The sequence below is a fragment of the Platalea leucorodia genome (genome assembly GCF_965183815.1).
Source record: "Platalea leucorodia genome assembly, chromosome: 19".
NCBI lineage: Eukaryota > Metazoa > Chordata > Aves > Pelecaniformes > Threskiornithidae > Platalea > Platalea leucorodia.
The window spans coordinates 6,006,148-6,020,380 of NC_138841.1; the positions used below are offsets into that span (position 1 = coordinate 6,006,148).

General features: G+C 54.8%; 1 protein-coding gene across 1 annotated transcript; it reads left to right on the forward strand.

Annotated features, from left to right (window-relative positions):
* Window positions 1-109: 109 nt before the first annotated feature.
* On the forward strand, window positions 110-12,437 carry PSMA5 (proteasome 20S subunit alpha 5). The gene is made up of 9 exons (XM_082330320.1): window positions 110-259; window positions 1,219-1,285; window positions 3,549-3,675; window positions 4,689-4,756; window positions 5,524-5,631; window positions 5,722-5,780; window positions 6,697-6,799; window positions 9,053-9,139; window positions 12,164-12,437. The coding sequence occupies exons 1-9, from the start codon at window positions 231-233 to the stop codon at window positions 12,239-12,241; spliced, it is 726 nt and encodes a 241-aa protein (XP_082186446.1). The 5' UTR covers window positions 110-230; the 3' UTR covers window positions 12,242-12,437.
* The last annotated feature ends 1,796 nt before the right edge of the window (window positions 12,438-14,233 follow it).

Sequence of the window (14,233 nt, forward strand, 5' to 3'; positions counted from 1 at the left end):
CAATCCCCGCCGCCTCACCGAGCCCGCCCTCCCCGTTCACCCATTGGCTAGAGGGCGGGCGGGGAGGACCAATAGGAAGGCGGCGCGGGGGGAAGTGGAGGGGAAGGGGCGGTGCTTGCGCGCTCGCTGACAGGAAGCGGCGGAGCAGAACCGGGCGAGGGCAGCGCGGCCCTCCCGCCTCCGCCGCCCGCCTTGCCCGCGTCCCCCCGCGCTCCCCCGCCGCCATCGCCATGTTCCTCACACGCTCCGAGTACGACCGGTGAGTGCCCTCCCGCCCCCCGCCGCCCCTCGTCCGGCCTCTTCCCTACCGCCCGCGGCCTGCGGCTGAGTCACGGGCCTGCGGCCGGTCACCGCCATCCCCATCCCGGTAGGCCTTGGCCGGCGCCTCTCGCCTGTAGCCGCCGCGGGGATGCTCTGAGGAGATGGCGGGGAGGACTGGGCCCTGCCTAAGGGCCTGTGCTCGTCCCCCTGCCCGGGGCCCTGGGGGTTCCCGCCTCGCCGGGCGCTGGCGCAGCCGCCCCCTCCCTGCGGCGGGCCCTTCCCTTTATTTTTATTTTCTTTAGGTTTTTGGAGAGCGCATTTCTGTTAAATACAGGGGAAGGGAGGGCACGTCCCCTGGAGGCTTCCAGTGATGGGGGTGGTCCCATGAGGCTGTAGTTTATCTTGTTAAATGCCTCCCGAAAGCAGGTGGCTTTTAAGAAATCCCTCGGAGGGTTCTGCGTGTGGATGGAGCCCCCGGCTTCTGGCCGCCGGCGGGGAGGGCAGGGTGTCCCCCGCCTTGTGCGGTGGGGCAGGAGGGCGGCGGAGGGGGCTGGCGTGTGGGGAGGGATGGGGTGCGATGGGGCGTCCAGAGAAAGGAACGGAACCCTGCTGTCTCCTGGTGCTGAGAGAAGGCAGGCGGTTTGGAGTCCGAAGGCTTCCAGCATCCATGGTGCGAAGCGTGCTGTGAAAACAAACCTCCTCCTGACCTGTAACTAGACCCGCTGGCCTTCCTTTTGTTCTTTTTTTCCGTAAGCATCCTGAATCCAGACCCTGCGCGTGTCTGCCCCGAGGGTGACTGGCTCTGGGGGAGCTGTGACGTCTCCCAGCTGCCCCTCCTGGGTTACCTGTCCCCGTCTGGCGTCGCCCTTCCCGCCATCGCTCCTGCCTAAAGACCTGCATTTCTCGTCTGCCATCAGTTTCGGGTCCTTTACGCCATCTCTGATGTTGTTCTTGCAGGGGTGTGAACACTTTTTCTCCGGAGGGGAGGCTGTTCCAAGTGGAGTATGCCATCGAGGCCATAAAGGTATCGTCAGCTCCGGTTGCCAAACTGTGACGTTAAGGGCTCTTTCAAACCCAAAGCCTGAGTTTGGTCAGAAATAAATGGGGCAGGTTCTGTTCGTTCGGGCTCTGGTCTCGCTCTGCAGGGTTTGGCCGGCTCCCAGGGCAGTACGCAGCGCTGAGCCGGAGCTGCTGCCTTTCCTCGTAGGCGCCGCTCCCGCGCACGGCTGCTCTGGCAGCTCTTTGCCAGCCTTTCACCTATGGTTTGCAGCGGGAGAGCTGCGTGCCAGTGTTCGATTCTTTCCATCCAGCCAAACCTCCTGAAACTCTGCTCTTTTATGGGTCGTGAAGAGTCAAAAGCCATCGATTTCCCCCAAAATGCAGAGGAATGTTGCCCTCCCTCTCTCCTACCAACCCATTTGCCCCCAAACCAAACACAATCCGAAGATGCTAATGATGCTTTTGATCCCCAAATCAAACCTATGAGAAGCTAATGTTGAAGCGAGAGGTCCTGGATGCCCGTGCGCCGTGGCTCTGCCTGCAGAAGTTCACGCTGCCAGCGCGTCGTGCGCTTCACATCCATAAACGCTTCTCTAAGAGCAGAGGAGCGCTCTGCTTTCCCTTCGCCTCCCTGAGCTAATGCTTTATAAAGATGGAGTCCCTTAAAAAAAACCCAAAGTGGCAACTTTTCTCTCGCTAGGTCAACTTTCCTTTTCTTAGCTCGCCGCTGTCGCAGCTTGGAGCGGTCACCATTTGCTCAGGTGAATTTTTAAACCTGAAGGTAAAGGTTGTTACGAGCAAACTAATCTACCTCTGCAGAGCCGAGTGGCCTTTCTGGGGCGTTAAGTGTTCTTCATTGATAAATTAAGAGAATTTAGTTTTTGAGAATGTGGGCGTTGATTGGGAATAAGTTTAAACTTGGAGGAAACTGGTCAAGTGATGAAGCGAGGATGCTCTGAGCAGGCCTGTGTTTGGACTGGGGAAACGGAGGGTGCTGGCTTTATCTTCCCTGTGCTGCTTTAGCTCGTTGAAGCACTACTTAAATGAGGAGGCAAAAAGTAATAATGCTTATTAAGGCATTGGGAAGTAAAAAAATCTCAGAAGGATGTCAGTCACCGTGCTGACTTTATAATTACAAATACATCTACGAGAGTAACGATTGTACGGAAGCCTTCTGGCTTCTCCCTTTTTTCCAGATCAGCCCAAAGCTTAGCAACGAAATCGCCGCAGCTCGGGCGGCTCCTGCGACACGTTACGTGCGGTGCCTGGGTGTTAGGGCTGTAGGAGGAGTTTTTATTCATCTGCTGTAGCTTCATTAACAAAAATACATCTCAAATGACATCGGGCGTCCCTTCTTCCCTTGGGCTTTGTGCTTAAAGGATGGGAGCGATGGGCAATGTCTAAAACCGTGAGTGCCTGCGACAGGGGGATTCCCCTCTGCCAGGCCTGTGGCTATAGGTGTAGCTACCTGGGGAAGCTTGCCGTTAAAATGATACCGTGTAGCCTGGTTTTTGGGTATTTGGAGTCAGCATCTCCACGCTGCAGCTGGTACAGTTATTCCAGTAAATTCCCCAGTGTGGAAAAGCTGCGAGTGCTGGGAGCGAGGTAGGGGCTGCCGGGAGCCCTGGGGATCTGGGCCCCCCGCCTCAGCTGGGCTCGTGGCCGTGGTGACACCGCGGTGTCCTGCAAGACAAGGGTAAAATTCGCTGCGGTCTCAGCTGCAGGTGATTAACTGCTGCCTGGAAAATGGTACGCGAGCAAAATGCTCTCGTTCCCGTTGTAAATTTTGTGGGTACGAGGACACTTGGGAGAAAAAGAGCTAATGGAAAAAAAAAAAAAATGCCCAAGCCAAAGTACAGATGCAGTCAGAATTAAGGCCATTATGTGAAATCCTCCTGTCTCTCTTTAAAATTTAATTTCTCTCTTGCAAAGGAAGATTTGCGAGGCCTTTTAAATTCAAAAGGCTTTAAGCTGTAAAAATTGATGTTGCTCAGGGAAGAGATTAATGATTTGCAGCAGCCCTGCTAGGTTCTGATGAACTAATCAGCTGGGAAGTAGCACGGCTTTAACCTTTCCAGTTTCCTAGTTCAAGTCATAACATTTAAAATTTGGTGTGCAAAGCCAGAGAGCCTTGCGGGTGGGTTTCTGTGTTGATGATGCGATCGTCTCCAAAACAAAACGCCTACAAATAAGTCAAAATCAGCATCGCACCGCTTATATTTACGCGAGCTGTGGCGGCTAGACCCCGCGTCGGGTGCGGCGGTGCTTAACTGCGTGGTGGTTTTCAGCTTGGCTCCACGGCCATCGGGATCCAGACCTCGGAGGGCGTCTGCCTGGCCGTGGAGAAGAGGATCACCTCCCCGCTCATGGAACCCAGCAGCATCGAGAAGATTGTAGAAATCGATTCCCATATAGGTAAGGAAAAAGAAGAGGAGCTTTGGGTGCTCCTCTGGTACAGCCCTGGGAGCATCCCTCAAGTTTTGGAGATAGATAGATAAAAAAATAAGACTCTGTCCCCTGGGAGTTTCAGAAGTTGCGTTTCAGGGCTAGCCTTCCCCGCAGGCAGCTCCGCCGAGCGGGAACGCTCATCCCTCCCAGTGAACGCCAGGTCCTGGTCACTGGTTTTCCAGGCTCCAGGCCAGCAGGACATAGTTACAGGAGCAGGAAGAGGCAGCTGAAGCACCCCCCCGCCTCAATGACCTCCCTCATGAAAGCTCATCCCAAATTTAGATCGGAGAGGGCAGGGAATTACTGCAAAAGGCTTGACTCGAGGCCAGTTTCCCCCGGAGCACTAATGTTAGCCTGTACCCCTGCTCGCAGCAGCCTCCTGCACCGTGAGGGGGCCCGCGACGGGCTCATTACCAAATATGTCGCCTTGAAAAGCAGGAGACCCCCAAAATACCCATGTTGCTGATGACATGGGTCACGGAAGGAGCTCTTGAAGAGTCTAATTTCCTCCTCCCGTGTGCTTGCGATCCAGCCCCTCTCTTCCTGGTGCAGGATCTGTGCTGGAGGCTCCAGCTGCATCCCCCCAAGCTATGGCTTAGCCAGCCCTCTCCACGGAGGGGATGACTGAGTTCCCCCTTCCCAGCAGGTTGCGTTTCTGTCTTAGCTTCTCTTGGCAAGCCTCAAATGTGGCTCCTTTGACCGGTTCAGGTTTGGGGTGGGTGGGAGGCGTGACTGGGAGAGCTCGGTGAAGTACCTGCCCTTCAGCTGGGCGTCCATCCTTGCTCTTGAGCAAATCTATTTCGACCCCATCCTCCTTCCTTTCCAGCACGCTGCGGTGCGGCGCTGCTGCGCGCTCCCACGCGGGGACCCGCTCTGCCCCGCAGCCTTTTGCATTTCACCGTGGGCTTTGGGAGGTCTGGGGGAAGAGCGCATCGCAAATCATCGGTGAAACGACGCGTGTTATTTTTTTCTCTCTCCAGGGTGTGCCATGAGTGGCTTAATAGCTGATGCAAAGACTTTAATTGATAAAGCAAGAGTGGAGACTCAGGTAAGACTTGGCATTTCTCTACTTAAAACAACAGCGCCAGTCCCGGGGGCATCTCGGAAGTCTCTGGCATGGGAAGAACGTTGGAGGAAAGGAGCCGGTGTGGAGTGGGAGGCTTGCGGGGAGCGTAGCTTCCCTCACAGGGCTTTGGCGGAGCAAACGGGGAGTCTCCCTGTATTTATTTTCTTCTTTGGTATTGCACGTTTGGTGGGAATCTTACGGCAGCTTCTCCAGTGCGCTCTCGGCACTGGCAGATGTGCCCCAGCGAATGCGTGGGGCCGTGTTTCTAACTTTGTTTTGACAAAAGACTGGTTTTATTGGTTCTATTTTTGACCCCTTAAATTTACTCAGTGCCTCAGGTACTCGGAGGTCCCAGGTACAAATCTCTGCGCTGTAGTAAAGGCTTTCTCTGTGGAGTTTTCCTGCATGCCAGCACCCCTTCTGTCTCTGGAGAACCAGATAACCCCATCGCTTCAGAAAGAGATGCTGGGATAAAGTGCTCCGGCCTTGCATTTTCCCTGTTGGCATCTCAAGGCCTAGGTATCCCGAGGCTTCTGGGGGATCCCTGCACAAAATTCCCAGCTTGTTCTGCACTTCCCGCTCTCTTCCTGGTGCTTGCGGCTGAAGGGGCTGTGCCCCGGGTGCCGGCAGCCTGCCTGGAGGGAAGTTGTGGCTACGCAGGGTGTCACTCCAGCTCGCCACATGAACGATCCAGGATTGTCGTATTTTGGGAACAAGGTGATAATTTGAATATTTTTTTTTTTCTGCAGAATCACTGGTTTACCTACAACGAAACCATGACCGTGGAGAGCGTGACACAGGCCGTGTCCAACCTGGCGCTGCAGTTTGGGGAGGAGGACGCAGACCCAGGGGCGATGGTGCGGAGCTGGGGGTTTCTCTGGGGAGGTGCTGTTGGCTCTGACTTCGCCCTCGGCCTGTCCTAACCTGTTGGCTCCTTTCTGTTGCAGTCTCGTCCATTTGGTGTCGCGCTGCTTTTTGGAGGAGTCGATGAGAAGGGACCCCAGCTGTAAGTTCTGCTCTCTCTACCAGCTCTGGGAAGAGACAAAACCTCTACTGAAACTTCCCAGGACACTTTAATGACTTGATTCTGGGATTTTACTTAAGCCAAGCACTTGGGGTTTATCCCATTATGTACCCGATGTGTTTGTTAATGCCTTTAAGCCCTTCCTTTCCAAGCACGGGTTGCGGCAGCCTGAGCGCTGGCTGCTTGTTTGGGGTTGAAGAGAAAGCCGTGTCTTCACTGAATCTTTGCTTTTTTTTAATGTGGTTTCCTGCGCAGGAGGGAGGCATGAAAGCTCTCCTCGTCCCAAGTTTATTCTTACCTTTCCCTAAAGGACTAGCAGAGCCACCGGTAACATAATATGTGGAGCCTGCTGTGACATTCCTTGGGGAGGTGGTGGAGTGCCTGTAACCTGAACTCCAGTGCTTCAAACACTCAGCCTCCACTGGAGGTGGGAACGGCTCCGCAGAGCCAGCCCAATAAGGTCTCCCCATGGTCTCCCTCCCAGGAGCAGTAGTGAAAACTTGCTGGTTTTAATTAAAAAAAAAAAAATATAAGGGGGAAAATAAAAAGGAAAACGATTCTGCTCGGAGTATGGAGGGCAGTGTCAGGAGTGTATAGCTCTCCTTCTAGCTTACCAGCCCGGCGTGGGTCTGTGGGTGGCTCTTTCGCACTCCTCAAACCTTGGTCACCACCTCTGCGTGCCAGGAGGAGAGACCTGCCGCTGCGCTAATGGCAGCAGTCCCTTGAGGAGGCTGGAGGCAGCGAGGGGCTGTCACTCCTGAGGAGCCCTCGTTCTTCCCCGGCTCGGAGCTGTGCAGGGAGCTCTGGGGCGCGCTGTGGGTCTGGTGGGAAAGCTCTTGCGGTGCCACGGTGTGGGATGGGGCCCAGCGGCTGTTCACTCTCACCCGTGTTCCTGCAGGTTTCACATGGACCCGTCAGGGACGTTTGTTCAGTGCGATGCCAGAGCAATCGGCTCCGCCTCGGAAGGCGCACAGAGCTCTCTGCAAGAGGTTTACCATAAGGTAAGGCTGCCCCTCGAGTGCTGTGCTCAGCGCTGGGCCCCGCACCCCAAGGCGGCCATGGAGGGGCTGGAGCGTGGCCAGAGCAGGGCAGCGAGGCTGGGGCAGGGGCTGGAGCACAAGGCTGGGGAGGAGCGGCTGGGGGAGCTGGGGGGGCTCAGCCTGGAGAAGAGGAGGCTGAGGGGAGCCCTCATCGCTCTCTGCAACGGCCTGAAAGGAGGCTGGAGCCGGGGGGGTCGGTCTCTGCTCCCCAGGAACAAGCGATGGGACGAGAGGGAACGGCCTCAAGCTGCGCCAGGGCAGGGTTGGGTTGGGTATTAGGGAAAACTTCTTCCCCCAAAGGGCTGCCAGGCCCTGGCCCAGGCTGCCCAGGGCAGGGGCTGAGTCCCCACCCCTGGGGGGATTTAAAAGCCGGGGAGATGTGGTGCTGAGGGACATGGGTTAGTGGGGGACTTGGCGGTGCTGGGTTATGGTTGGACTGGATGATCTTAAAGGTCTTTTCCAACCTCAACGATTCCATGATTCTAAAAGGTTGCACTGGGGTTGACATCTCGCAAGTTAAGGTACCTCACGACCTACCAGGATCCTCTAGTTTCCTTCCCGATGAGTGATTCACGAGACTCTTCTTGCGCTATAGAGGAGGTGCCCGAGCTTGTCAGGGTGGGACTCGATCCTTGGCAGTTGATCCCGTGATTAGATGTCAGCGCTGAGCTGCTGGATGAGGATCTCTACGCCGAGGAGCGCTACTACCAGCAGCTTCCCCCTAGGCTGCAGCTGGAACATGAGACCGGTGTCTGAGATGCCGGTCTCTGCCTCTAGCGGGTGATAATTAAGACCATGTCAGGAAGTACTCTATAAATAAAAGAACTGCTATACGAATGCTGCCGGTTGGCATCAGGGCTCAGTATGGATGCAGCCTGAAGCGTAAGGAGCCAAAGCAAGCGGCTTCGTTTCACCAGATCTGTTAAGCCAGTTAATGGCTTTTACGCTGCACGTGCTGGTCCTATTTGATATGAAATAGAAACTTTCTTCCCTCCACAAGGAGGGAGCTGCCCATTTTGTGTGGTAAGAAACCAAATACTGTAATGAAAACCACAATTGGTGGTGTTGATTGCTGTGAAGACTTCCAGCCTAAGACTCAAAACCTGAATTTGTTCACCAGCAGAATTGGCCAAGTTCTGGGCTCCACGGCTCGTTAACCATCTTCCAAGTGCAAAGTTACTGCAAACACAGCTATTGTCACTCTTTGAATGTTGCGTAGCCCCCCTGGCTCCGGGTCCCCCTCACGCAGGGATTTATGTGATTAAATTGGCACTGGTGAGGCCGCCCCTCGAATGCTGTGCTCAGCGCTGGGCCCCGCACCCCAAGGCGGCCATGGAGGGGCTGGAGCGTGGCCAGAGCAGGGCAGCGAGGCTGGGGCAGGGGCTGGAGCACAAGGCTGGGGAGGAGCGGCTGGGGGAGCTGGGGGGGCTCAGCCTGGAGAAGAGGAGGCTGAGGGGAGCCCTCCTCGCTCTCTGCAACGGCCTGAAAGGAGGCTGGAGCCGGGGGGGTCGGTCTCTGCTCCCCAGGAACAAGCGCTGGGACGAGAGGGAACGGCGTCAAGCTGCGCCAGGGCAGGTTTGGGTTGGGTATTGGGAAAAACTTCTTCCCCCAAAGGGCTGCCAGGCCCTGGCCCAGGCTGCCCAGGGCAGGGGCTGAGTCCCCACCCCTGGGGGGATTTAAAAGCCGGGGAGATGTGGTGCTGAGGGACATGGGTTAGTGGGGGGCTTGGCAGTGATAGGTTAATGGTTGGACTGGATGATCTTAAGGGTCTTTTCCAACCTAAATGATTCTATGATTCTAAAGCATGAAGGCTTCTGCCAAGAGGGAGTCCAGCTTTTTGGAGCTCCCACTGGAGCTTGTTGGGGGGAACTGCTTGATAGACAGTAACTGGTGAAGGGTAACGGACCCTCGCGTCCTGATCCTGACAGTAAGGTTTGTGTGCCCAGATTAACAGTTCTTAAGCTTTGTAAAAAGTTACACCGAAGCAGAAGGTCGCCATCCTTGCAATTGTCACTGTCCTGCCTGAACAGTGTGCTTTGATCTCTTGTTGATGCTGTAGATAACTTGATAAGCTTTTAAATTTGCTGCCAGTGACAGCTTAAAGGATTTGAGAAGAGCAGGAGGGAGAGCAGCAGGCTTTCGCAGTCAGAGGGGTAACGTACAAGTACTTGCTTGAGTGTCAACAACGCAATTAATGAGTGATTTGTTTTACAGTCAATGACGCTGAAAGAAGCAATCAAATCTTCCCTCGTCATCCTGAAACAAGTTATGGAGGAGAAACTGAATGCAACCAACATTGAGGTAACCGCGACCCCGTTAGCGGCGTGTGGTTGTGGCTTGCGGCGCTTGGCGTGGAGCAGAAGTCCGCGCTGCCTGTAGGCTTTGCTTCCTCGGTGCAAATCCCGCTGGCCGCGCAGTGCGTGGCTCAGCAGTGTCTTGCGTTTTAAACGTCCAAGTGAGAAAGCTGCCCGCTTGCTTTCTGGAGAGGAGGGTTGCCTCTGCTTCTAGAGCTAGGAAGGAGTTGGTGGAGCAGTTCAGGCCTCCCCGAGCCCACGGCTGGCTGGCTGCAGGTGTTCTTGCGCTTTCAAGCTGCCCGTTGTAGCGTGGCGTGTGGCACGTTGGAAAGGTCGGAGCTTTCTTTTGACTTCCAGAGGCGTGCAGCCTGGCCCTTTTGCCCGGCTAATCCACGAGTGCTGGCGGAAGCGATTCTGGTGGGGCTCCCTGGGCGCGGGCTGGAGCCCCTGCTGACCTTACGCAGGCCGAGTCAGGCAGCGGGAACCTGTCGTGCCAGCCAGATCGCTTTTTTCTTCCCCTGGGTTTAGCCATTCTTTTTTTCCCTAGTACTTGTAATATTAGAAGGAATGAAAATTATACAGCTTCTCGACTTGCTATATTCAGTCTTGGGGCCGTGCCAAAAATCTGTTGGCCAGGAGGAGCAAAGAGGTGAAGCCTCCAGGAACGAATGCGCTCCTCTAAACTCCGGCTTTCGCCTGCATGCGGCCAGGCTCGCCGAGCTCGGCTTGACCCGAGCGTGCCGTGCTCTTGGGGATCCCCACAAATATGGTGGTACCTGTCCCCTTAAACCCTGCTCGTTAGACTTGTGACGCTTCTTTTTCGGTAGCAAAGGTAAAAACCCTTCCAGTTTGTTAGTGATAATGGACAGATGATGAGCAAGGCTGGCGTATAGAGTTTGCTTCTATTTCTGGCGGGTTATGAGACACTAGACCTTTTCAAATCATGTCATTCCGACTCCTGAGCTGCTCTCCTCCTGCCGTTCTCCCATTCCTTTCCTCTGAGCGCTGGGAACCCATTTCCCAAACAGCCTAAAAGTGTGCACCTCTGCTTTTTTTTATTAAATACTGCTGCTGGGGACATATCCTGACATGATTAACCAGCTTCCTTTGGGGGGGAAAGGGCCGACAGCACCGTGAACGTTTAGGCGCTCTGTCCAGAAGCGACGCCGGCCAGCTGAAATCTGCTTCCCCAGTTGCACTCCCAACCCGCGCTGATCGGTTCGCTCTCGATCAGCTTCAGATCTCTTCTGGAAGATCCGCGGTACAGTGCGAAGACATTGAGGCGGAGGAGCGTGTACAGTATCCTTATGTCATGTCCCCGTTTAACAGGGCTTAACTGTGCTTGGCAAAGCCCTGAACGCGTTGAGGAATCATATCAGGGTTAAGTATGAGAAGAATGCGCTGAGGATTAAAAGGTTTCTATTGACTCAAGTCACCCTTCTGGCTGAAAATCTCCTACCTGAAGTAGCTGCTTTGCTTTCTAGCCTTTTAGAAGTATGCAGTGCTCCGGTTTATTTACTCTAGCTGCTTCCACGTCTTGTTTTTCCATCTAGCAGCAAAGAGAAGGGGCGAAGTGTGGTTGTAGAAGAGTTAAATCCGTTGGCAGCAAAGGTCAGGAGCCTTAAACAATGTTATGCTTTCAAATTAATTACTTCCCTGTGAAGCCTGTAAGGGAGTAGTTGAGTAAAGCTGTTGTTTGTAGGGAGGTGGTGAGGCGCAGGTTTGAGCAGACATGGAAAAGCGGAGCAGTTGGTGTCTCCGAATACTTATTTTGGGTTTTGGGGCGCATATATGCGTGTGGTCCAGTCTGTTTGGGTCTAGCATCGGGCCAGCGCCCATACAGGTGATTTGAGGGGCCTAAAGTGGCATCTGCAGGTGCCTCTGACTTTTCTGAGAATGCCAGGTAAAACCTGGGCTGTCGGGGCCTCTCGGGCTGAGTGTTCGGGATGTTTCTCCTTGAAAAAGGCTTATGGCTACCCTCCCTCTGCCCCAAAAGCATGTCCGACCATCTCGTGCTGTTTTATGGGCGACCTTACAACCAGAGAAGCCTAGGAAGAGCTCTGGGATTTGCCAGGACCCTCTGCAGCTCTCCTTCACCTTATTGCAACCAAACGCTTTGATCCCCGAGGAGTCGGGATACGCGCCGGCCGCCTGCGAGCGAGGTCTGGAGCATCCCAGCTAGCTCCTGCAGCCTTCCGACTTGCCCGCCCGCGGCAGCTGTCTGTATCTTGGGCTCTCATGCCGTGAGCTAGGTGCGAACCAAAGTCCCGCTTACATTCCTCTCCCAGTCTTGTCGTTCTTCAAGTATCTCTTGTTCTGGAGCTGGCCCCGTGAAATGTCTCAGCTGTCTGCCCTGGCCGCTGCCTCCCTCCGCTCCTGGCAAAGCGGCAGGGCGGAGTGCGTTGTCCCCCAGCTTCGTCCCTCGGGCTTTGCCTCGGAGGAGATCTCTTGGGCCTGCTTGCGCAGGGCGCCGGGCAACGGCAGGGCGCACCGTGCCTTGCTTATTGTCGCTGTTGGGCGATCAAAATGCCGGTTTGCCTCTGCCTCTGTTTCCCAGAGCTAACCCTTAGTCCCCTTTCGAGTGTTTTGCTATCTTGGTTCTCTTAAGGCACGTAACGGGCCAGGATTTGTACCCTTGGCTGGTTACTGGAGGAGAAGAGGCACTTCTGCTGGGGGCCACCCGGAACGGCAGCGAGAACCGCCCCTCTCCGAGGAGCGTTTGATGAAGGACTCGTGTTAACCGGGTCTTTTTCCCCAGCAAGCAGAAGCAGAGCCTGCCTGTTCCCAATAGACGTTCCCTGCTGCTGCTACTATGAGGAGACTGAGTCAATTAAAAGCTATTTCTGCGGCAGACAGCTATTTTAGGGAATCAAAGAGCGTGTTACGGGGTGGAATGATCTTGCTGGGCTGGCAGATCAGGCAGCCGAGAAGGAACAGCTGCTCCGTCTGCTGCGGCTGCTCTCTGTTCCCTGCCCCATGCTGTCACTTCACATATGCAGGCGCGCTTAACCCCTTGCTCCTTCTCTTTCAGCTTGCCACAGTGGAGCCCGGGATGAAGTTCCACATGTACACAAAAGAGGAGCTTGAAGAGGTCATCAAGGATATTTGAAAAGGCGAGAGAGACCTCCCTCAAAGGCTCGTTCCCCCCCGATCAAAGCGAACTGACTCTCGGTTCCTTCCAGTACCTGTGATTTTATTTTCCAGCAGCATCTGTAATTGCTCTTCTTAGAAGGCTCTTGAGGTTTTTTTACAGTTTCTGTACATAACTGATCTCTACAATAAGAGGAAATGAGAATAAATCATTTTGTTACACTATCCTGGGTTCCTCATCGCCGAGGTCTGAGGTGGGGGGGGACCATTTAGAGCTCAGATCGGGGCAGATGAGGGCAACATCTGCTGCCGAAATCGGCGCCGGGCGAAGCAGCGCCTGCCAGGTTTGCAGCGCTGCCTGCGCCGTGCGGCGCTGCGGTCCTTGCCGCCTGTGGCAGGAGCAAGTCTCCCTCTCGTGGAGAGCGTGGTGATATCGCATCAGGAGAGCTAGGTATCGTTTCGCATTAGTTTTGAAAAATATTAGGATTTTTAGATTTCGTACCCGTTTGGTGCATCCCCCCATCCTTCTCCAGCGGTGTTTGTCCGTAACGGCTTACCTGGAGCTCCGACTCCTTCCCAGGGAAGAAATCCATAACCAGGCTTGGCGTTTGTGTTTCCTTCTAGTGGGAGCCTGGAAATATCCGTAACAACGGTGATAGACCAGAGCCCCCCAAGCAGGAATGGGTCTGGGGTTCATGGGACAGCCCCTTGCCTCTTAAATTGTGCAGGTACCACTTAACTTTGAGAGTAAATCTCATTTTGACCGGCAAACTTCTGCTCATCCACTTTTGTTTCTCGTTCTCCAGCAGACGCCTCTATCCTTGTCCTCGAAATAGCATCTGAGAATCAAAGACCAGTCTGATAAGGGAATAAGCTGAGATTAGCAGAGTATTTTCCTACAAAATCATGCCTGCGTGGTCAGCGTGGCGTCGGGCAGAGCCAGCTCTGCCATGGCCCCGGCAGCTTGCTCGGGGTGAACGCTGGCAGGCGGCGGAGGCTGCTCCGCTCTCTCCTCTTGTGAGAAATTACAATTTCACCCTGAACAAAACGCTCTCTGCTGTGGAAGAGACAGATGTGGCCTGTGCTGCTGCTGGGGGGGGATTGCGCTGGTAAGCGGGGACATTTCCAGTGTTACTTTTGACCGAAATCAGTAATTTTTCCTCTTGGTTCACCCTAGGGATCCTCCGGCGGGCGTTCTGTCGCTTGGCAGAGCCAAACGGTCGCAGCAAACTGCGGCTGATCTCACGCCTGCCAGCCTCCGCCTTTTGCGGAAGGGAAAATGCCGATCCTATTAATTTTTTTTTTTCCTCTCTTGCTGTTGCCAGACAGATGCAGGAAGGGAAGCCAGGTCTTCGCGGCTGGAAGATCAGTCCTTGGCTAAGCTCAATTTTCAGAATAGCCGAGAACCCTCCTCTCAGGAGTTCTGTGAGTTTCCCCTCTTTGTGTAACACTTGAAAGGGATCAAATTGGATCATCGGGCGCTGCCCGAGGTCGTGGTAGGGGCTGAATACACCACCTGTACCTGCAGGTGGAAGAGCAAGCGGAACAAATCGTTAGTTAATAGACTTTTCCCTGCGTTTAGGCTACAAGGAAGGTCTCCCCAAAGGGTAAAGAGCCTGGCTTTGGCTCTGCCCGCGCAGCTTCGGAGCGCCGTGCCTGCTCTCCGTGCCGCTCCTCGTCCCCAGAATGAGTTTGAGGCAGCGATGAGGGCGGCTCTGGCGCGGGAGCTCACCTGGCCTGAATATCCAGCAGGCCGGGGTGATATCCAGGGCACCGCCCCAAGCGTCACCCTCGTAAAACCACCCCGTAACTGAAGCTGGGGCTGCTGTGTCTGTGGAGGGCGAAAACACCCTTTATCCTGAAGGTCCTTCAGGGTTTTATATCGTCTCAAAGCTCGGTTGCCTTCCCTTCTCCTTTGGGCAGGAGGCTGATGGGCGTCCTAGCCGTTGTAAACCACGGCAAACCCTGCTGTTCAGGGAGGTGGTGCTCGGTCTGGGTTTGTTTTTGTCCT

Excerpts from the sequence above, each read along its gene's own strand:
- PSMA5 (XM_082330320.1), top strand. The coding sequence starts at position 231 with ATGTTCCTCACACGCTCCGAGTACGACCG. Across the intron at positions 5,781-6,696 it reads GATGAGAAGGGACCCCAGCT|GTTTCACATGGACCCGTCAG; the intron begins GTAAGTTCTGCT and ends GTGTTCCTGCAG. Across the intron at positions 6,800-9,052 it reads TGCAAGAGGTTTACCATAAG|TCAATGACGCTGAAAGAAGC; the intron begins GTAAGGCTGCCC and ends TTTGTTTTACAG.